This window comes from Talpa europaea, assembly GCF_964194135.1.
Source record: "Talpa europaea genome assembly, chromosome: 5".
NCBI classification, from domain to species: domain Eukaryota; kingdom Metazoa; phylum Chordata; class Mammalia; order Eulipotyphla; family Talpidae; genus Talpa; species Talpa europaea.
Window position 1 is genome coordinate 112,502,287 of NC_140071.1, and position 24,477 is coordinate 112,526,763.

The window sequence follows — 24,477 nt, forward strand, 5'->3', positions numbered from 1 at the left end:
GCTGGTTGCTAAGCGTTGCGGAGTCGGAAGCGTCCCCGCTGCAGACTCGGCGTCAGAGACCGTGATCTCCCGCCCTCTTTGCGTGGACGTTCTTTACATCTTGCGCGAAGTATGTCTGGAGGAAGGAGGCGTTGGAGTCCCGCAAAAGGTCGAGAAAGGGTTCACCAGTGCGAAGCCCGGCGACCGTCTACGAAAGATAAATAAAATATGGGGGGGGGGCACGAAAGAATCGTAGGGTGTCATTTTATATTGCAAGGGAGGAAAGATGATTTCCTGATGCTAGAGAGAAATTCATAGACTAGGCATTTGAAAGATATCTCGAAAGGGAGATTAGGAATACTGTGCTTGGTGCTGGTTCCCTCAGAGAACATCTCCAGTCGCAGAGCATAAACATGCAGAAAGACCCCGGTTGTCCTTTGGAGTCTAGTTTAGAGGCAGTGTCAATTAGGTTGGAAGGGTAATTTTTTGTGTGTGGGAGAGAATGCCCGGATTCAGGTCGTAGTACTGCGATTCACTCTAAGTCTGCTTGTCAACAGCTTAATTTATTGGCGTTCTAGTTTTCCTTAACTGTAAATATAGGTATGTCGTTTTTAAAGATAACGCGTGCATTTTGGCTTAGTACTCAAGTGACACATACAAGGGGGTGCGTTTAATATTTTTATTAAGGCTTTAAATGTCAGACGAGTTGTTGAGTAGTATACATGTTGAGTAATATACTCAATGAGAACGACTGGACATCTTATTGAAAGGCTACGTGGGACTCGTTCGTGTCAGGATCCCACCAACTCTTGCCACTTCCCTAACGTTCTAGCCCAGCAACCTAGTTTACTTTTCATCCTTCAGTATTTCCATACACCTGTTTTCAGATTAAGTCACTTCTTGGACATTGCAGTCTGGGCACTATTCCCTGTTAACACTCAGAGCTACGAGCACTGGTCATACTTTTAAGGTCTTTCCCTCTAGAGATTGATCATTCCATGAGGCTAGGGATTATTTATGTTTACTGCGTGTGCTAGGGAGCAAGCACTTTCTTGTACATGCTACTCAACTTTTTAACTGAATTTTTGCTCATTTCTCTCCCTAACCTGAGTTCATTGGTGAGAGTATGTTTATTTAGAGCCTGTCAAGCATACTAGTTGCTAGGGATATAATTAAGACATCCCAGTGTACTCATGAAATTTGTTTTCTAGTTGGAATAAGCAATCAACAAATATACTGAGTGATAATAAGTTCTATGAAGAGTATTTCATGAAAGAGGGGTTCATATAGAGTGAAGAGTTAAAGAGTTCCTCCTTTTCCCTCACAATGCATACTTGTTCAAATACCCTATCCTTTATTCCATATTAAGACAATATAGTGCTTTAATTGTTGGCTCCAGGAAGACTCCCAAGATTCATTAAGGGCAGAAATTCAATTTTGTTCACTGTTGCATCTCTAGGGTTCTGCAAATAGCAAACTTATTTTTTACTAATGGATTTAGCCATTTCTGGTTTCTAAGAAGCTTCCATACACATTATCTTGTAATTTTATCCAGAGGCAGGCCTAACAAAAGGAAATTGAAGCTCCAAGAGTGACAGACCCATGGAAATCTAATTCTCAACAACCTACAAGGTGTAGAGTCTTAGTCCTATTACACAAGGAAAGTGAAACACAAAAGTAAAACTTGAAGGTCACATCACTCAATTGAATTACAATAAACTTTCAGTCAATCCTTGCTTCTCTTATCCAGAAGAGCCAGAGAAAACAGTAAACTCTTAAATACATATCATGCCCTCCTGCCCTGCCAAACTTTCTAATGCTTTTTCCTGTCATGCGTCAGCATAGCCTATAGGCCTTAAGTGATCTAGCCTCTGTCTGCATCAACATCATCTCCTTCCACTTGTACCCTTGCTCACTGAGCTCCAGCAATACTGGCATGTTTGTAGGCTCTTAAAAAGACAAAGCTGTTTTACTTCCTATCCCTACTTTGGAAAGCTGTTTCCCCGTATCTTTGCATGGCTTTCTCTTTCACATCATTGCTCTGCTCCCCTCCAAAACCGTCCTGTTATCCCCATCGCTGTCAATTCACTTTGATTATACTTTATATACTTAAAACTTCCCCGAATTTCTCCAATCTATCTTTCATGGCTTGTCATCCCCAATAAAATATAAGCTGGAGGACAGGGATCTCGTCTGTTCAATGCCTTCTTATGGTTTAGAATTAAACCAGGCAAAATGTACCTAACAATGGATGAACGAATAAAGCTTTACACATCTTATCTTTGTCTTTTACTTGGCTGGTCTTGTTTAAACTTCAGTAGATATTAAAGTAACAGCAATTCTAAGCACACCTTTATGATACAAAGTTTAAATACTGTATCACTTACACATTTTTTCCCTCTACATTTAGCTATAAGCCCATAAAATATATAAAAACCCAAAGGGGCAAAGAAGGTAAGCAGTGTAAGTTACTTTTTACAACACAACTGAAAATTTCAAACAGATATTTACTCTAGCATTAACTATACTGTTTAACTGAGAATATATGTACTCTGCTAAAAAGCCAATTGTAAAATTGATAATGACCAGTCGTATCCACCAGTCTAAATCAATTTTTGCAATTTTTCATCTATTGTACAGAAACAGAGTTCTTGCTAAGTAGAGATAGAAATGAAGTAGCAGATAAAAACTGTTCAGAAACTATGAAGCCAAAGTTTAAAAGAAGGGGAAGTGGAGCGAGGTAGGAGTGAGGTAGACACAGACACATTAGTTCCTGCAAGTATCTCCTGCTGAGGGTCTCAGCGGGTCTTTACTTATACCTTAAGGCGAGTGGTGGGATTACATCAGTGTAAGCATTGAGGCAGAACAGAAACAATCAATACATATTTTCTCATGAACATGCCTATGTCTCACACCTAAAGGGCAATTCTCTGGTAACCTTAAGAACAATTAGTTTCCTAGGTACAGCTCATTTGCTAACATGATCAGTCATATAAGACAGCACGACATTTGGCAACAATTAAACTTTCCCAGTTACTAAGTGGGTGTAAAATTCCTATTCTATATTCAATTACTAAAATCATTCTATCTCCTAGCACTCAATTAACTTGGTTAAAACAACTCATCAAAGTGGTCTAAAACAACTCATCAAATCTATGTAAGTTCTACTGAAGTCTAACTCCTAACTAGAAAATCCTAACCCCACATGGCCTGCGAACTATTGACCTTTTGCAAACACCAGGAAATGTACTGCTGGTGCAAACATGCACCCCCCCCACCCCCCCCCCCCCACCCCCGCCATGTCAGGCTATGGCTTCCAAGCACAGTTGGTTCAGGGCAGCTTGTTCTCCATAGTTCTCAGGGCCGGAACATTTCTTTCCTAGCTATACCTTTTGCATTATTTACTTTCTTTGATACTGATTCAAGTGTGAGAATAACAAATCAATTAACATCTAGGTCCAAGTGGGTTTTCATATGCCAATTAATGACTAACTTCTGCATTAACCAAGACCAAAAAGGAGAGCTTTAGCAGGCATTGCCATGGAGACTCCCTAGTTTAGATCTTCTTTGGGAAGTACAAGAACTCCCCTCTTCTGGGAAGTACAACTTTCCCTCTTCGGGGGAGCACAGGAACTCCCAGCTTCTCAGGAGTCTCCCCCAATGCCCGGACCATGTCAAGAGACAGCATGGGAGGCGCAGCCTGCCGCACCCTTTCCTTGCTTCTGTGATTTTGCATAAAACAGAAGCAGTACATGATTTTTACAGTTCTTCCAACTCTAGCAGATTGCTAGGCATAGCACATTAGGGTATACAGCAGCATGAGTGAAATAAAGTGTAAAATTCTATTTTCTCCTCTCAGAGGTTACAATCCAACAAAGAGAATTACTTGTAGTCACTGTACTGGTGATTAAGAAGAGCTCATGGAGAGTAAAGATGAAGTCCTAGTAAACTAATGAATATCAACAATGGCAAATGAGGACACAAGTTCCCTTGATAGGTTTAACCTACAGACCATGGACAGGATTCAAGGAAACCCAAAACCAATGGAATCTGTTGGTAAATTTTGTGTGTGCAATTTCCTAGGAAGAGGGTCTATAGCATTATTTTCAAAGGAGTTTATGCTGCAAACAAGACTGTCCTTGGACAATCAACTTCACATATTTGAGTTGAGAATGAGATCTTTTAAATCAGATTAACAATGCAGAACCTGAAATTTCTGCATTGTTCTATGATAGCACATTATTAGTATTTAAGAAATGATAATGTCACTACCCAATAATGATGACATAGTCTATACAGGCTATTAATTTTAAAGCGTCCTCATAGTAATTTTACTACTTAAGAAATATTAATAAGCACGTAAATATATTCTATTTATCCATGAAACTAGAGAAATATTTATTCACAACAAATTTTATTTTTTCTGATTTTTTAAAACTATCTTTTCATCTTGTTTTTTTCCTGCAGTTTACTAGGAATTCAGTTTTTCTCCTAAAAAAATGCAATGATGTTTCTTCTTATATACTGCCCTCCCTAATTTTCTTGTCAGCCTGCTTCAAGGAAATCCATGTGTTCAATATATTTGCTCGCAGTTTGGCCCATACCAAATGGTTGTTTAATCCAAATATATGAGCAGCAAATTGCGCTGATCCTTCTGGAGAAAGTACAGTTGAACTGCTAAGACCTATTGGTTTAGAAAGAAAAAGACAGAAAGTTGAGTTGTTAATAATGAAAATAACACTTAGCAAACTATTTTATACTGAGATAAGTTCTACTAGCCAAAGACAGTAAAAAGCTATTGTATAATCCATATGTAAAGCAGGATCTATATGAGTTTATATCTCTTGTGCTGTGGTGGTAAACTGATAAGAGGATAAGCAATATTTATCTGTTGTAAACAATGATTTTATATAGATCATCTATCCCTCTTCTCATTGCAAAACATTTACCTTTTTCAAAGTTCTTTTCACATACCCCATTCCTTAAAATCCTTGGTGAAAGGTTATAAAAGTAAAACAAGGGCCAATGACTAGGTAAGTGGGTAGAAGTCACCTGTTTTAGGTAAACTTGAAGTATGTTAATTGTTTTGATAATTTTCTAACAACTCTTTGTTTTTGTACTTTTTTTATTAGTGTCAAATTCAAAGGATTTTAAGAAATTTCAGATTATAGGTTCAATACTATCTAAAAATAGAGTAAGAAAGTAACTTCCTTGTGAGCTACATTTGCTCAGTTTCGCTCTAGTGACAGAGTGAAGGACCAGCTAGCTTATAGATCTGAAAACTCGATTACCTCAATATTCTTAGAATTCTTTAGCCTTTTTGACCCTTACTATCCTGAATAAGAACAAATGAAATTACAAATCAAAACTTCAATTTACTGATTTGCATTAATAATTTATGCAGTTCCAGAACAGACTATGTAGTATCAGTCAAGTTACTTAAGGTTAATTTTTGTGTCTTTACCTGTAAGGTGGGAATGAAAACTAGTAGATACCAAACGTTATACAAAAATGAACAACGTTATATATATTTAAATAAATATATTTAATGGGAAAAAAAGAAAAGTTGTTGCTACCTTATGCCAAGGATATATGAGTTGTTAACACAGATAAAATGCCTGAAACAGTGCTTCGCACATACTAAGTACTCAAAGAATGTCAACTATTACTAGTAGTAGTATACTAGGTAGAATGCATCATGCATGTAAAATACGTATGCCTACTCTCAGGATTCCCTTTTTAATATCAGGAAAGCTTAATTAGCAAAAAATTAGGTTGAGCATACCATAACACAAAGAGAAATGGGAGTTTTCAGGATTTTACACAGGCCACTGTAAAGCTGTTCTTCAGAAGATTAACTATTCTTAATTCTAGTGATGAGAATGTAAAAATTCTCCAGATTCCCTGTCTGTCCTTGGATGGTACTTGAGAAACATCTGTCTCATTTCACTCCTTATATTTACATTTTTTCTAATATTCATGGATAATACTTCTCTGGCATAAAAGAGTTTATAGCTTTATTTATACCTAGATTTTTCACTTGAGAAACTGATACAGTCAGATGTCTAAAATGATCTAAAGTTAAAGATGTATTAATCATAAGATGTAGCTCTGAAACCATATACAAACAACAGTAAAGGAAATAAAGAAAACACAGAGAGACAACAGCAATGTCAAAGAGGTAAGGGCAGCTGAAAGGCAAACTGAGTGCAGAAAAAGAATTAGTGGTACCATATACCTTTAAAGAGAGGGGTGAAAATAAGCTAAAAGAGAACTGACTTAAGAACATATGAAGCTATCCGCAGCCTCTGCAGCATGAGTTCTATCCCTAGTCAGGGAGCTAGCCACATGGCGCAGCAGACCTCTCCTGTCTTACCCACTGCTCCCCTCAGCAGTGTATTTCAGTCTGCCTGCCTGTTCTGTTCTCTGCTGTCTCTAGTGAATCCTCTCATCTCCCGCACCTCTGGCCTGTACCTCAGCTCTTGTATGCATACATAAATATATCTTAAAAAAAAAAAAAATTTTCCAGAACTAAAGAATTTGGAGTTTCAGATTCAAAGAGCTCACAGGGAGCCCGGTGGGCTCTTACGCAACAAGACACAACTTTGTGACATTTAGCAACAATGGATAGACCAAAAAAACCTTATTTCCAGAAGGAAACAAAATGCTAAGTGACACAGAATCTGAACAGTGGAAAGGCACTGGAGTTCTCAATAACCCTGGAAGCTAGAATACAAGAGTCATTGTCCTCAAAATTCTGATAGAAAATAATTTTCAACCTGAAGTTCTCTTTCTAAATTATCAAGTATGTGGCTACAAAAAAATGTTTTAGATACGCAAGGCCTCAAAATGTTTATTCCCTATACCCTGTTCTTAGGATGTTCACTATCAATGCTGACAAAATAAAAAATAAACAAAATGAAGGGAAAGACATGGGACGTAGGAAACAAAATATCCAAATCTAGAGAAAGGCAAAATGAATGTCCAAGATGACAATAAAAAGAGAACCTAAGAAAAAAGCAGTCCAGGACAGCTAGAAAAAAAGCAATTCATATAGGAAGTCAGAGAAATGAAGTACTTATAAGAACTCTGAACACCTCACAAGCAGTTACGTAACTATTACGTACTCACAAGTACACAACTGTGGTCAAATTGGGATTTAAGTAGTAAGCAAAGCAAATCTTACTGAAACAAAACTCTCAGGACTTGCAGAACAGATCATCACCTTGATGAGCCTATCACAAATTATTTGAGATTCTGTTCAGTCATTTGGCAGAAGTTTATGGTATGTTACCTACTGTGGGCCCTAATTTTTAAAAACACAAATTTTATTTTCTTACAGAAATAACATAATCACATTTGCTTAAAAAAAAAAACCTCAATACCAAGAATGACGTATTCTTGGAGGGAAAAAAATGCCACCACATCTAACTGCAAATTTTACTCTATATAGAAAATATAGGGGATGTGAAACAACATTCAGGAATGTAATCAACTAATCCAAAATGTGGAAAATTTCATAGGAAAAATGAAAGTGAAGGGGTTAAAAGAAACTTCAGAAATATATCAACTAAATGCAATGTAAAGACTGAACCAACTATAAAAACAAATGAGATAATTAGAAAAACTTGAATACTAACTCAGAGAGGCACACTTAAATACTATATGAAATACCACAGTAGGGGCCTCCCTGTTGGCACAAGGGTTAAGTCTTAGCACTATGAAGCTATCGCCCAGCCACTGCAGCAGGGAGCTGACCCACATGGCGCAGCAGACCTCTCCTGTCTCTCCCGCTGCTCCCTTCAGCAGTGTATTTCAGTCAATCTGCCTGTTCTGTTTCCCACTCTGTCTCTGGTGAATCCTCACCCCCCCCCCCACCTCTAATCAGTACCCCAGCTCTTATATGCATAAATAAATAAATCTTTAAAAAAAAAAAAAAAAACCACCACAGTAATTAATTCTGCTTTAGAAATAAACAGGAGAGGATGAGAGATGAATAAGATATTAACTGCTGAAGTTGGGTAATGGGTATATGAAATTTCATTATGTTATTTTACTATCATGCATATTTGAAACACATACACATCCTAAAAATTCATTAGCTCTTACCACTGGGTAGTCGAAGTGAAGACCACACATCTTGAGCTCCCCACTCTGGAGTGAGAGGAGGACAGCTGATGACTGGATATGCAGTGTTACCAGACAGCACTGGTCCTAAACCATTACTTCTGCCTGCCACGGCCACAAATACAGTAGGAATGCCATCCCCTGTGGACAAGTTTATAATTATGCTGAACATCCAAGAGATTTAAAGATAGGGTTTGTTTCTTTAAGAAAGGGCCCATGTGTTTCATTCACTGGGTTTATTGGTAATCTCTAAGAGGTAAAACAAAAATAAGATGCAACAGTACGTAAATAGTCAAAATTTAAGGTTTACTAGGCCACTTATTGTATGTCAAGTAATGAAGTAGTGTTGTGACAGGAACTTTGTTGCTGCTTTGCAGCGGGAACACAATGAGGGACTCAACAATTGTGGAGCAGGTTTCCAAGGTTCCAAGGGAAGACTCTGCTACTTGAGCAGAAGTTCTTGTGCCATTTATTGAAAGCACACAGGCTATTAAAAGCTGATCTTGTGACAATGGTATGAGGAATAAAGTCCGGAGGGTGGAACTGGTATGGGGGATAAAGTTTTATGAGGAAAAGAGGAGGAGACATGGTGACCATACATCAAGAGACATTTGTATCAGCAAAGTATTTGATGGTATCACAGGCAGAGTTATCCTGAGACCATCACGGAGATAGTCACATTATCAGGTCAACAGCGGCCTAGGAGTTCCCAGGCCTGCCTCATGATGCGGGCTATACTTCCTAGGCAGCCAAGGACTGCTCTGCTGTGATTTGTAGATGGCAAATAGGTCACAGTTGGCCAGGTAGTAGCCAACTCATAGGAACCCACGAAGTATCCAACACAGCTGTGGCCATCTTCAAGATCTATAGTATATAATAAGGGTACTGGGGTGTTATTGAGTGAATGGCTCAAAGATTCCTTCTGCTACTGTTCAGGCTCGCCAAAATGAAGGATGGAAACACTTGAATTAGTGTCTGTCCTCTTGACTTTAAATTGGCAGGGTATAGGGAACCCTGTTAGTAGGTTTAGGATCTTTTCTTGAAATGAGAGTTGAAGACAAATTCAACAATATATATCCAAATGTTTAAGTTTTTGCAATGCATTTTCTAACAGACCTCTTAAACATTTCATTCTTGGTTTCTCTAGGTAATCTTGGTTTCAGATTATAGCAGAGGTTCCTAACCTAGAATCTAGAATTTTATCTTTTTTTTTTTTCCTGGAAAAGGACTACTAGATTTTATTAGTTTAGTAAAGGAGTTTGAGACCTCCCTCCCCTTAAAAATTGCTCCTGTATCAATTATTTTTAGAAGAACACTCAACATTTTTCCAGATAAGAAACTTTTGATTGTGTTTCCAGGGCTCCATTTTTTATAATCAATACTATCCCATTTTCTTCTTTTATATACTAAATTCTGAAGTTATTTCTTAATTTCATGTTTCAATGTCTCCTGGGAGAGGCTGGACATTAAAGATACCTAAGACCTGCTGTTTCAACCTGAGGACTCCCATAACTGATGTGGGTCCGTTTTCCTCAGCACATCTACAAAACAATGCTTGAGGGCCTTCTTATTAGGTCAAGACTAATTATAGTTTTTGTTTTTTTCAGGGCTTGTATTTTCAACTCCTTTTCCCTGATCCATTCTTCTAAAGCTCTTAGAGCACCTTAAAATCTTTGAAGATGAGTATCATGAAATTCTAGTATATTACTTTTCTTTCTCCTTGGAAATGTGGTAAAAGTTCTTTTTCATCACTATTAATCTAAGCACACAATTTTTTGGCAGCATCAGGAAAACTCCTTAAATACCTTCATACTCAGCTTTAATCCTCAGAGTTTCATCTGGTCCTTTATGGGCAGATGTTACCCGAAGCTCACATGGAATACCAAAATTTCCACAAGACTTCTTGATTTTTTCACAGTGACCAAGGTCAGAAGTTGAGCCCATCAATACTACAACCCTGCACTGATTTTCTGCTTTCAGAAGCAACTGGAAAAGAAAAAAACATGGATATGCAAAAGAACAAAAATGGATAAATACAGGCATGAGCACTCCAAGCAGAGTTAAATTTACAGAGCTGTAGTTTACAGTAAAATTACATCGGTATTTCCTAAGAGAAAAATTTCAGCTAGAGATGACAAACTCACAGATTATTTTCCACAATAACCTCTCTATATTAATGAGTTTTCATAATTTACACCTAGTATAATTTTTTTTAAAGATTTTTTTATTTATTAATACAAGCACTGGGTACAGTCAGAAGTGCGGGAGGGTGAGAGAATTCACCAGAGCCAGAGCTGGAGCAGAGCAGGCAGAAGGACCAAAGTACACTGCTGAGGGGAGCAGCGGGCGACAGGAGAGGTCTGCGCGCCATGTGGGACCCTCGCCCGGTGGCCAGGGATCGAACCGGTGCTCCAGAGTCTGTGGGCAACATCGCAACCCAGCACTCAACCACTGCGCCACCGGGGAGGCCCATAGTATAATATTTTTAATCAAATTGTTTACTATCATAAAAAGCAAGGATATTTAAACATTCAAATTAATACTCGGGAAACTAATAAAGTATTTCATCTTAAGATTTTTAGTACAGGGCCTCCCCGGTGGCGCAGCGGTTGAGCGCTGGGTTGCAAAACTGCCCTCAGCCTCTGCAGTGCCGGTTCAATCCCCGGCTGCTCCCTGGGCACCGGGCAAGGGTGGGTCCCACATGGTGCGCAGACCTCTCCTGCCACCCGCTGCTCCCCTCAGCAGTGTACTTCATCAATCTGCCTGCTCTAGTCTCTGCTCTGACTCTGGTGAATTCTCTCACCCTCCCGCGCTTCTGACTGTACCCAGTGCTTGTATAAATAAATAAATAAATCTTAAAAAAAAAAATTTAGTACATCCTGTTTAGTGGAGGTTTTAACGCACAGTCAAAATATGGAGACCACGTTATAAATCTTTGTTATTAACTGCTTGGAATTCAAAATACATGATGCTTTAAAAGGTTGTTATGACTCTTAGATAACCTTAACCCCATTCAACTTTCATGGAATTATAGCAAGACCATAAATCCTACAAAGACATTATGTCACCTGGAGTTCCATTTCTGAACTCTGCTTATGAAACCCATGCGAAAGGGAATCTGAGTGCAATGACAAGTGAGCAGAAAATTCAAGGCTTCTTACTCCAGCAGGGACAATGAGGAGACGACTCAGTTTCCCCAACAGAATTTGGAAGGAGTGTACTAGTGAGTGTAACACCAAGGAGTTCTAATATGCAGTGAGAATAATTCAGTTGGTAGATCTGAATTAAGGTACTCCTTTGTTTAAAATTAAAAAAATGAAAAGCACTGCACCCTCTCACATTTTTTCCCCTTTTCTAACCATGATTTTCTTAGAGAAAAATATAAAATACAGTATGGATTTAGTATAAAGTTGTTTACCTCTACTCTTTCTGCCACCCATTCAAAGTTTCTCTTTACCATCTGGAGCCCTTCAGGAGTTACTTCCTTGAGGTCACGATATGACTAGAAGATAAAATTAAAATTTTAGAATACAAGTATCCTATTATCAGCAATTTTTTTTCCTATCTGAAATTATCTGGTTTCTGAGTTTTGGGTACAGATTGTGAAGAGTGCACAGCAAGGGACAGATCTGAAACTGTATGAGCCTACAAATTCTTTTTTTTTTTTTGACATGACATTGATTGATAACATTGTACGAGTCAGAGGTCTAGGACCACACATCTTCAGATGCATATTACCACGACACCCACCAGCAAGCCTGTACCCCAAGTATCCACCACCATTGTCCACTGGGCTCCCTCCTGATCTGGTCATCTCCCACAAATTCACTTCTTAACTCTTATAAATGTGAAGATCACCTATCCTCTTGATGTCTTAGTTTTTAATTAGGGGGAAAAAAAAAACGTCTCTGAGAATCTGCTGAAACAATGAGAACCTGCTTTGTAAATATAAAGTATTATTGCTACCATTTCTCTCTTCGGGATATAGGAAATGTGAGGAATTTATTTTTAAAAATAAAAGCAATCAACAACTCAGTTCATAAGGAAAATAATTGCTTTTCTTTCACATCTTCTCTTTCTCTTCTATTGGATCCTCATATTTTGAAGGTTAAAAAAAAAAAAATCCCGCAGCATTATCTACCTGCTTGTCTTTCTGCTGGCTTCGATCTCCTGATGGCCAGAGTCTCCAGGAATCATTATCAATCACATCAGCAAGAACAATCTCTTTGGTAGTGACATCAACACCAAATTCGATCTAGAAACAGGGTATCACCCAGGAAAAGTTATTTGAAACTACACTACTTAAGACATTTCTCTGTTATAACATTTGCTTTCAATCTCCTTTTTATTTATACCTTCATATCAACCAGCGTACAGTTCTGGGGCAACCAGGACTTCTCCAATATTTCAAAAATAGCCTGTGTAGCATGGCTCATGATGTCCACCTCAGTTTGGCCTATTACGAGTCCAGCAAAGCAAAACTTTGCAGCAATTAGCTGTTCTTCAGACCACTGTGGATCATTATTCGCATCATCCTTAGAATAAAGCATAGGAATGTATAATTAAGTTCAATCTAAAATTTTTCAGATAAAGTCCATTTCTCCTTGAGCAGTCTTTAGAAATACTCATTTTCTCTAAAGATTTAGTATTTGTTTAAAATATTTTCAACTCACATCAATTATTTTTAATTTCTTTCAATAGCTATTTTAAAAATATTTAGGTAACATTAATATAGTATAGAAAGCAAAGAATTTTCTCTTTCTATAAACTAAACACAAGCTTGTTGATTTTTACTTTTCCTTAACACAGTCCACGCCATGTGGGAGCCTCGCCAGCCAGCCGGGATCAAACTGGCCCTGCAGAGGCTGCAGATAGCTTCACAGCACCGCGCCTGCACCACCAGGGGAGGCCCTACAACGAGAATGCTTTAAGCCCCACAGTTCACAGATTAAAAATGCAATATTGATACAGCTTCTCAAGAACTATGCTTAACAGCATTAACAAAGATGCAAAGAGAAAAGCAGTTTCAATAAAGAAAACCAACACAAATTCGTAATTACTGATATCTATAACCTTTATTGTATGTTTTTGCTCATGTTATGTTTATACTAGACTATGAAGAATCCTCATATTAGCCTTCAGTATAAACACTTCAATTGCAAATTTTAAAGAAATTTGTATTGTTACTTTTCCCTCCTTCCTACTAATTTAATTTGTCACTTTGCTAACCATCTTGGTCCACAAAAAGAATAGATTTTCTTAAAAAATTTTAAATTATGGGCCTCCCTGGTAGCACAAGGGGTTAAGCATTGCACTATGAAGCAATCCACAGCCTCTGCAGCACAAGTTCCATCCCTGGCCCGTCAGAGAAAAACCCACATGGTGAAGCAGACCTCTCCTGTCTCGTCCACTGCTCCCCTCAGCAGTGTTATTTCAGTCAGTCTGCCTGTCCTGTTCCCCACTCTGTCTCTGGTGAATCCTTTCAACCCGCCCTCATCTCTGGCCTGTACCCCAGCTCTTGTATGATTAAATTAAAAAAAAAAAATTAAATTATTAGTAACAGAAGGGTGATACCTTTATCTGCAATGACAAGTGTGACACCAACAACTTCAATGTTTAAATCTTTTGATTTTTTTAATTACAAGTTTGTTGCCATGTTGCATTAAGACACATAAGCATAGAATAATTACCTTGAAAAACAATTCTACTTTAGGAGGGTAAAATTTATATCCTTCCTTGACACCAGGATTTCTCTTGAGAAAAGAACCAGTTGCTATTCTTCTACAAACCCATTCGATTGGAATCATTTCACACTTAGGTGCAACAAAAGCCGTCTCCCCATATTTTTTGGTGAAAGCAGTTTTGATACCTATATATTGGTAAGTAAAAAAAAAAAAAAAAATCAATTGCATTTAAAAAGGCTTAAGTGAGACACAATAAAACTCTACCCTATATCAAAAAAAGCCAAAAACAACCCTATCTACTTAAGTGCATTACCCTTAAAATCACTACAAAAATAAATTTAAAAAGACCTAACCAGGCAAACAAAACTATCACTATGGTTTTCTCCTGCTTATTATAGTAAGGAATATTTCATTTTAATATCCCATGGCAGAGACATTACTGGTTTAGAATATCTGGGTCCCACTGTCTTTACCATTCAATCATTCAAAAACTACTTACTTGAACAGAGTACCTCCTCTGCCAATGCATCACTTACTTTGTATTAGGCATATAACTTACGTGAGTAGCACTAAAATCTCTAAATCAGATTTGTTTGCAAGATTCTCATATTCTATGGCCCATATTAAATGGGACTTATACTTATCAGAGATACAGTCTTATATTTTGGATAGCCCTTTTCTCTAAGTGTTTAAAGCAAATAACCCTTAAAAAAGAGCATCTAATAGGGAACAGCAGGAACATAGTGCCAATCTAACCAGAAGCAAAGAAAACATCTGTCCTTCTCCTTTGTCTCTTACTCAAATTGCTAGTGGAAACCTAGGTTAAAGAGCTGACTTGTTATGTTTGAGATGGGAGCTATTTTATGTGGTGCCTTAGAAAACAGCAACAGTTACAATGTATCATGAACAATATAATCAGGCAATTCAGCTTTTAGGGACATATTCAAAAAAATTAAAAGCAATGTTATGTAGCATTATTCGTAATAGCCAAAAGGGAGAAATAACCCAAGTCTACATCAACAAATGGACATACAAAATGTAGTATATGCATTTACAATTTTTCACTACTAAATGGAAATAAAATTCTGAAACATGCTACAGTATCACCGAAATCTGTATTTATGGAAAAACCCCGCACTATGCCCTTTGTATTTTGTGCTATCTCATTTAACCATGTATTTTTGAGGTAGGAATTATTTACATTTTGCGGTTAAAAAACTGTAAGAGGCTCAAAGTTAGATAATTTCACCAATTAGGTCATATTGCCAGTAAGTAATGGTTTCTAGACTCGAAACCCACTGTCTAATTCCCTAACTTCTACTGTTTTCTCTGTATCCCCACTGGGTTTGACCAGTAAGGTTAGACTGAAACAGAAGAAAAGAATAAATTGTGGTATGCCATATGAACAGAAATTCTGGGACAGAATTTATGTAAGTAAAATAATCATTTTAATCTTCAGTGATGACTTGCCTAACGGGAAAGCAGGAAATTTAAATCAATCCTTAATTAAGGTGTCTGGCTTTAGGAGCTCTTCTATTTTGGGGTCTGTCAGTCAGTCACACTTGCTCATTTGGTACCACACTTAACAGAGGAGTATCTAAATCTATTGTTTAGATATACACTTTCCTTAATTAGAAGACAATCCACCCTCACATCTAAAGGAACCAAAAGCACAAAATCAACTTAAGAGCAGTGACCTTTACTGAGGAAAAACAAATTGCTTCTAAAAAGATTCAGTTCAGATATGATTGGTTCTAACACTAATCATGAAAGCAAATTTGGTGACTGCATACAATAAGAGAAATTCTACCATTTGTCTAAGTCATACGTAAAATTCAAAACTCTAACCAAAGTATTAGGAAAATGTAAATGTCACTTACATACTGTGAATTATGATTACCATGTGTGACAGCTAATCAGTCCACTTATCCATAGGGCCATTCTATGGCTACCCAGCTTCCCATGCGTTGTTCATCAGCTATAAGAGTGATTTACAGGACCTCCCTAGTGGCGCAAGGGTTTAAGACATAACCTATGAAGCTGTGTGCAGCCAATGCAGCACGAGTTTGATCCCCGGCCAGGGAACTACCCACATGGCATAGTATACCTCTCCTGACTCGCCCACTGCTCCCCTCAGCAGAGTATTTCAGTCAGCCTGCCTGTTCTGTTCCCCACTCTGTCTCTGGTGAATCCTCTCTGGCCTGTACCCCAGTACTTGTATGCATAAATAAATAAATCTTTAAAAAAAAAAGTGATTTATAGGACTACTATCACATTTAAATGTAATTACAGGGCCTCCCCTGGTGGTGCAGTGGTTGAGCGCTGGGCTGCAAGGCTGCCCGCAGCCTCTGCAGTGCCGGTTTGATCCCCGGCTGCTCCCCTGCCACCGGTGAGGGTCCCACATGGCCCGCAGGCCTCTCCTGCCCTCCACTGCTTCCCTCAGCAGTGTACTTCTTCATCGGTCTGCCTGTTCTGTTCCCCGCTCTGGATCTGGTGAATTCTCTCACCCTCCCATGCTTCTGACTGTACCCAGTGCTTGTGTAAAAAATAAAAATTAAAAAAAAAATTATTTTAAAAAAATGTAATTAGTGCATTTCTGATGGAGAATTAAGACTTGTAAGGTTAAAATTTGATTTTAAAATATTGAGACCATGGGGCCTTCCCTGGTGGCTCAGTAGTTGCGCGCTGGGCTGCAAACCTGCCTGCAGCCTCTGCAGCGCCGGTTTGATCCCCGGCTGCAGGTGAGGGTCCCACATGGCGCGCAGACCTCTCCTGCCACCCGCTGCTCCCCTCAGCAGTGTACTTTGGTCCTTCTGCCTGCTCTGCTCCAGCTCTGGCTCTGGTGAATTCTCTCACCCTCCCACGCTTCTGACTGTACCCAGTGCTTGTATAAATAAATAAATAAATCTTAAAAAAAAAAAAAAAAAAGGACAGCGAAATAACTAGAATCCTGACTTACCAATTTTTATTTTGGTGCTCTTCCTTTCTTAATTTATACTAGAAATATTTTAATTTAGAACATGTAACCCTAATTATAAAGAAAGTAGTTTTAAGTAGACAACTGGTAGTCATCTAGCATTTATACAGTATTTATTCAACTGTTGACATTACCCAGTAAAAATCAAATAAGACTTAAGAGAACTCCTAACCTGTACTCTAAAACTATTCTGCTTAAGAATTTTTAAAAACTTAAGTTTTCTTAGCATATATAACTTGGAAAACATCTTTCAGGATTTCCTATGAACCAAGTTAAGTTTTAGCTGTGCTAAGTGTGCCAAATACAGTAACTTAAAGACAAGTGTTGGAATATTTCATTTAAGATAAATAACTTTCCCAGTTTCCTCAGACCCAACTTCAGTCAAACCTGGGAAAGTTCACAACAGATAACTTGGATGGCCCCAATTTACTTGTCCTTAAGTCAAAGAAAGTACACTCAGTAATGCTGTACTGAATAAATAAAATCGTGGGTCTTTACTAATTTTCCATTACATGTGTAATTAGCTATGTGTAATTAGTATGGGTATACAAATGCTAACTTTTTCATTAACAATTTATTGGATTAAACAAATTAAAATTTTTAATGTATATGAGAAAGACTAAACTTGGGAGGTTAAAAATGGAACAGCCTGCCAGTAATTCCTCTTCTGGGTATTTATGGGAAAAACATGAAAAACTAATTCAAAAAGATGTATGCACCCTATGTTCACTGTGGCACGATCAACAATATCCAAGGTTTGGAAACAACCCAAATGCTCATGGCAGATGACTGAATAAAGATGTGGTATACACAATGGAATACTACTGTTATTTAAAAAGGGGGGTGAAATCTTGTCATTTGCAACAACATGGGCATACTCTGAAGCAATTATGCTATGAGAAATAAAAAAGAAAAATGCAGCATAATTACGTTCACTTGTAGAATATAAAAAAGCAAATGAACAAACAAAAACCAACCCTGAAACTCTCAAGATAGAATGGTGGTTACCAGAGAGAAAGAGAGGAAGATAGGTGGGTGGAACCAATCGAGGTGGTAACAGGTGGTGACTAGACATTTATGCTGGTAACAGGTAACATTTATGCTGGTAACATTTATTGCTGGTAACAGGTGGTGACTAGACATTTATGTGATACATACAGCTGCTGAGGTGAGAAACTACACCTGAAACCTATGCAGTTATTATACGCCATACTACTCTAAAAAAAATTAAAATAAACGGACACTTGCTTTCATGAATTATGTGATCCTGGGGAACACAATCCTCCAATAAACATTTTTTTTCCAGTAAGTAAAAACGTGCCTTATAATGGAAAAAAAATGGACCAGACATTTATCTGTACTGCCAAAGGAACCTAAAATTACTCTGATGCTTTCACTAGCCATCTGCTCAGTCATTGGTGGAAAACACCAACCAAGGATGCTTTAAAATAAAATTTCAAATTCTTTTACTTATGAATTTTAAGTGGGAGGTACTTTAAATTTACAGCAATATGCTCAATTTCAATGTATAAAGAAGAGTTTCTAGTATATATGACAATTTAAGTTGATAAACCTGTGTTTCACCCTAGAGGTATATCCTGGGTGAAGGGTTCCCTGGAGGAGGCAAAACTGAAGAAGCTATTCTGTCCTTGCAGTATGAATTTAACTTGTATTACCTTGTTATTTTGTGGAAGGCAGACACATCTATTTCAACTGCAAACAAACTATAAAATTTCTCCTCGGATTTAAGAAAGATTAATACTTACTGGAAATGAAATAAATAGCTGGGAATATAGGAACAAGAACTGGGGAAAAAAGGATCAAAATACATCAAAACCTTTTATTTACAAGTCAGAAATCAGAGGCTACAAAGCTTGAGTGATTCAACACAATGATGCCTCTTCCACTGTAGGAAAAGCTCACCCACTCCGCTGTCGCTTGAATTCTTTCTGAAAAACCACCATCTTAATTTCGTTTCCTTTATTCCAAATGCCTTCCACAGGATGTTTAAATCTTAACTTTCCTTTGTCTTTCAAATAAATTTCTCTATTAGAGATAAACTATATGCTTTTTCAGAGATTTTTTATCTAATTCAAATCCCTCACTTAGGGACCAGCAGGAAGTGAAGGTGTGGCTGCGATCTTCAAATATTTTTCTTGGCTTTCAGGCTGAACAGGTATTCAAAATGAGTATCTCTGAGAACCAGAGCAACGAGTAACTGTGCTGAATTACAGGGAGAAAATTTCAGTTCATCATTTTAAGCTGCCTAATACTAGAATGGCTTTGCTTGTTGGAACGTTCCTAGGAGAAAGAAATTGCAGGAAAGATATTTTAACAAACTGAATACTATTACCAACTCCCAAGTTTTACAGTAAAGTTGAAGAGTTCCTGGTTTAATGTAAGTGCTAATTTTGTGAGACACACTCAAATAGCATGTTGTTAATCTAAATAAAGTCATCTCCCCATGAAAAAGATTAGAGTGTATGTGTGAGTGAAACAGAACAGGAGGGTGGGTGGGAGCCACTTGCCTGCTTCCTATAATAACTAAAAAAATGAAACTAATAATCAATACATTATTAATCTTAATGTCATCTGCCATGAAAAGGACCATTATTTGTGTGTGAAAGAGAATACGTAGGAAGATATGTGGAAAGCCACTTACCTGCTTCTTGCAACAGCTGAAAAATACAACTGGTAATTTTATTTGAGATTGCAGCTTTTCCTTCCAGGTGATTTTTTCTGGCTGCATTTCCTGCTGTAATTTGGTCCTTGGATTGCAGAAGAACCTTTCCTGGGCTGTCTAGCAATTCATAGACTTCCTTTGTCTTACCCTCATAGAGTTTTTTACCAATATTCAGCACTGTGGAAATAAAATGGAAACATCAGATTTCAGGAATACCGAAATTTCCTGAATCATCTTCAATGATAAATCAGTGAACACAGAGATTAAGTAGAAATTTATCTATATAAAACCTTACAGTAAACAAAGTATTTTCTCACACATTATCACATTCAATTCACACAGCTTTGGGAAGAATTATAAGTAGATAATTATATAGAGATTAAGAACTAAGTGTCAAAAAGGTGATCATGCAGTGAGGAAATGGCAGAGTCAAAGTCCTAAGTATTTTGATATCAATTCTACGCTTCATAATGTACAGTTTTTTTTTTTTTAAACACAGTTTGTGTTATATACAAGGTAGAACAGAATAATTCAATTAACTTGCAGGAGGAAAAAAATGCTGTATTTTTCCAACTTTTGTTTTCTGTGACAGGCAAAATGAGAAATTTCAACCACCACACTGGTTTCTTGATTTCTTTTTTAAAGATTTATGTATACAAGAACTGGGTTACAGGCCAGAAGTGGGGGTGGTGGTGAGAGGATTCACCAGAGACAGAGTGGGGAACAGAACAGGTGGATTGACTGAAATACTCTGAGGGGAGCAGCCGGTAAGACAGGAGAGGTCTGCTGCTCCATGTGGGTCACCTCCCTGGCCAGCTGGGGAATTGAACTCGTGCTGCAGTGGCTGCAGATACCTTCATAGGTTGGATAGCTTCATAGGTTGTGTCTTAACCCCTTGTGCCACCAGGGAGGCCCTGGTTTCTTGATTTCCTGCAAGTGATTTACACCTGCTGTGAAAGAGGCATCTCCACCCACTTAAGTTAGCCCTTTGGAAGCACCTCTCATTTCCTAAGCCTGCTTCCAATTCCTCCACCCTAATCCTCTCTCCACTAAGAGTTGTAGGAAACTCAGGACAACAGAATCCAATCTTGATACAGGTCATTAAGACCTAAAGAAAAGTATACTCTAGATAAGATCAGCAGTCTAAATAGAAGTCTAAAGACTTAAAATTTCTAAGGGTAGAAATCACTCTTTATGTTCTCAGAACACTGATTCATTCTCAATATTAGAATTTTCTAAGTGTTTATCTACCAGGTTCTGGGGCTATGTCAGGAAATGTGACCTAGTGCCGGGTCTCAAGTACGAAAGGAGGAGAAATTAAACAAGACATGGTGAGAAATAAATAAACTATGGGATCCCAGGTTCATAGTAGGACCATATAATCTAGTCTTGGCATCAGAAAGTTAAGTCTAGAACTAAGTAATTAATTAGTCTGAGATGTGAGGAATGACCAAATTTAGCCAGAAGATGACAACAGGTAGGCAGTGGTAGTGAATAAAGACCACAGGGTGAAAAAGTGTATGGCAGAAGAGTTCAGCATGGGTCCAATCAGCATGGGTCAGATCAACAACCAGTGAAGCTAACCATTAAACTACTTGCAATTCAGTTTAATAGTTGCTGCAGCAGGGCATCTAATTTTGAGACATGAATCCCCATTCTCCTAATGGAAAATTCTAACTTGCAGAAAAGGTTTTTAAAAGCTCCTTCAAGAGAGCTTAGTGCTCTGAATGCAGATTTCTCTATTCCTTTACTACAGCTCCAACTTCCTTTCCTGAACTTCCACATCCCCTTCCCAGGCTTCTGACAAGTTCTTCACTACTCCCCTTCCAATATATTACTCACCCTTCAGGCCTCATAAGCCCTGTCAATTGAGCTTATGCATTATCCTAAGAGCAATCATGAACTTTTAAACATTTTAGTAAAATGATGGTTTTTTTTAATATTAAAAAGATCATCCTGGATGCTGCATAGAGAATGAGGAGTGGATGGGTGGAAGAAAACTGGAGGTTGAGAGACAAGTTAGGATGTTGTTGCAGTAATCCACGCAAAAAAAAGTTCTGTTCTAAGGAATAAGAAGACCTAAGATAATTAAAACATTCCATTAAGAAATGAATATGTGGCCTCCCTGGTGGCGCAGCGGTTGAGCGCTGGGTTGTGAAGCTGCTCGCAGCCTCTGCGGCGCTGGTTCGATCCCCGGCTGCTCTTCGGCCACCAGAGGAAGGCCCCACAAGGCGTGCAGACCTCTCCTGCCACCCGCTGCTCCCCTCAGCAGTGTACTTCAGTCCTTCTGCCTGCTCTGCACCCCACTCTGGCTCTGGTGAATTCTCTCACCCTCCAGTGCTTCTGACTGTACCCAGTGCATGTATAAACAAAACAAACAAACAAATAAATAAAACATGACTATATATATTAAAAAAAATTAAAAATAAAAAAAAGAAATGAATATGATGATGAAAGAGAGGAGATGAAAGACAGAGGAGAGTAGTTAAGATATTGCCTAGGTTAGCTAAATCTTTAAAAATGTTTAAAAAGTCCCATGGGTAGTAAAGTCTAAGAAAAGTGTCTACTACCCCTCCCTCCCAGTGTAGCCAAATCAATATTTACTATCTAATAGGTGAACAGGATAGGAATTAACAGGTAATAGTAACATAAGAAACAACCAACTTAGACAAGTGCTGCCTAACTCATACCCAATGAGCTGATTATAACAAGTTTTGAGAATTTATTCTAAGCTGACAAGCAAGGCTATAGGAGAGAAAACTCAAATCTTATCAGGAAGGGGGGTTTATATTATATTGGGTGAGTGAGTTCGCTTTTATTGTCTAAAGAGCTGGTTAAGAGCAATGAAATGTGGACTTAAGTTCATTGGCTAGTTATGCTTGCTACAAATCCATAAATTCTGAAGAGACTGATGCAGGCTGAAAATAATTTATGGAAATGAAATATAAAAAAGCCTTTAAAAGTATAGAACTTTAGAAAAGGGTAAGACCATTCTAGGATTGTGCTGTCTATTAAAGTAGCCACTGGACACTCTTGAAATGTCTACTCCAAGTTGAGATGTGAGTTACATTTTGTGTGTACATTATACACTAGATTTCAATATTTAAAATGATGCCATTCATAATTTTTATACTGACTGCATGATAAAATTATAGTCTTGGTACATCTTGGGTTTAAAAATATATCAAAATTCACTTCACCTATTTCTTTTCACTTCTTTAAAAATGTGGCTACAAGGAAAGTTACATATAGTTTCACATTATATTTCTATTAGACAGAAGTATTTTAGAAGAAACAGTATAACAAACACAGAAAACTTGGTGAATTAACCTGGCTGATATTGATAGGATTCACCTTAAAAAAAAAATCAGTTAGGATTTAATGGTAGGAAAGAAGCATGATGTGAATGAAGTGTCTTCAGGGTGGATTATCAGCTCCAAGGTTGACACAGAAGATCTCCGGGCAAAGAAGTCCGGGCAAAGAAGTGTTATCCAGAAACATTTTAGGGATATAAACCTGCCAAGAATACAGGAAATGAAAGGAAGTACAATGGTAAAGATTTCAGAAACTATCACTTTAGAGGTATGATGCAAAATTCTTATCTCAGTCCTAGATGTTATATAATTGTTATTCCTTATTATCTGGATCTGTTTGTTTACCCTACAATTTTTTTAAACCTAACTTCAATTTTCCTGTGTGGAAGAGAATGGTCAGACCCAGTCAACACAAGTAATTTGGCTCACTGTATTTGTGTGAAGTAAAACATTTTATTAGCACAATTATTCCTGAGGATAAGATGATTATGTAAATATAAGAAATGCTATCAAATGAGTTTAAAACCAACTCTTTCTCCCCCTCCCTCTCCCCCCTCCCCCGGGGCTGGAGCGCTCCAAAGTCATCTCACACACACACACACACACACACACACACACACTCTCTCTCTCTCTCTCTCTCTCTCTCTCTCTCTCTCTCTCTCTCTCGGCAGAAAACAAGTCTTTCAGAAGATGTAATTATTAACGTTCTGCAGCAGGAGGTTATTATCGACCTAACGCGAAGAGTTAACAGTGGGTACTGGAGACTGCTTTTGCAACACCTACTGCCAAATGCGATCCCCAGGCGCCTCTCTAATGACCCGCTTCCACTGCCTTGCTCCTTTTCCCCAACCCGAGGGCACAACTGGGTGTTTGAGAAAGTTCGAAGAAGCAGGGGAGAGCATTCCCGAGGCAGGACTGCACTCCGGGGCCACGTGCTCTTCAGCAGCGGCCTAGCAGCTGGGCCTCGGGGAGGTCGCCCCGGCAGGAAGAAGCGCGCGCAGCACCCACGCCAGGCCCGCGAGTTCCACGCGCCTTGGGGGCGGGTTGAAAGGCGGCAGAGCGTCCGGAGGCCCGGGCGGGGGCCCCGGAGACGCGTTACTCACCCTCAGCAGCCGCCATGCGGCCAAGCGCGCCAGGCGCCGCGGCTGGGCTCGGCAGAGAGACCGGACCCTGGAAAAGACGGGTGGTCAGAGAAGCTCTCGGGTTGGAGGACGAGGCCGCCGCACCAGAGAGGCCGCCGTGCCGCACCAGAGAGGCCGCCGTACCGCACCAAGCACCACCCCCGCCGCGCTCTCGCCGCCTCTCCGGCCCAGCAAAACACTCCGCGGCGCCCAGAATTCCCGCCGCGCAGGCGCAGCGTCGCCTCCGCGCAGACTCAGTGACGCCCCCCGCCAGACGTAATCTCCAGGCGACAGCAAAAAAGGCGCGCACTGGTGGTCCCGCCTCGCCCCTCCTGGGCGGCCAATGAGGGTCTTAGGTTGGACGGTACCAAGTAGTGACGGGCCGGGGAAAGCTGGCGGGGAGGGGTAAATAAAGTTCACATCTGTGGGCGCTGAAATGACGTTGACCGCGCTGGCCTCATCACCCCTCTCTCAGGTGCTGGAATATAACGGGACGCTCAAGCGCAGTAAGATTGTCAGCCCGCATGCTCCGGTGGGCGGGCTCCGCCCCATACCCTCGCTCAAGGCCGGCCCCCGAAGGAGGCGGGGAAAG

General features: G+C 39.0%; 1 protein-coding gene across 1 annotated transcript; it reads right to left on the reverse strand.

The window, feature by feature from the left end:
• Positions 1-52: 52 nt before the first annotated feature.
• PAICS (phosphoribosylaminoimidazole carboxylase and phosphoribosylaminoimidazolesuccinocarboxamide synthase) lies at positions 53-23,883 on the reverse strand (the record flags this gene model as incomplete). The annotated part of the gene is made up of 11 exons (XM_084233009.1): positions 53-187; positions 2,367-2,389; positions 4,505-4,663; positions 8,089-8,247; positions 9,912-10,092; positions 11,525-11,608; positions 12,248-12,361; positions 12,462-12,641; positions 13,797-13,975; positions 19,430-19,627; positions 23,868-23,883. The coding sequence occupies 11 exons, from the start codon at positions 23,881-23,883 to the stop codon at positions 53-55; spliced, it is 1,428 nt and encodes a 475-aa protein (XP_084089135.1).
• Positions 23,884-24,477: the final 594 nt, after the last annotated feature.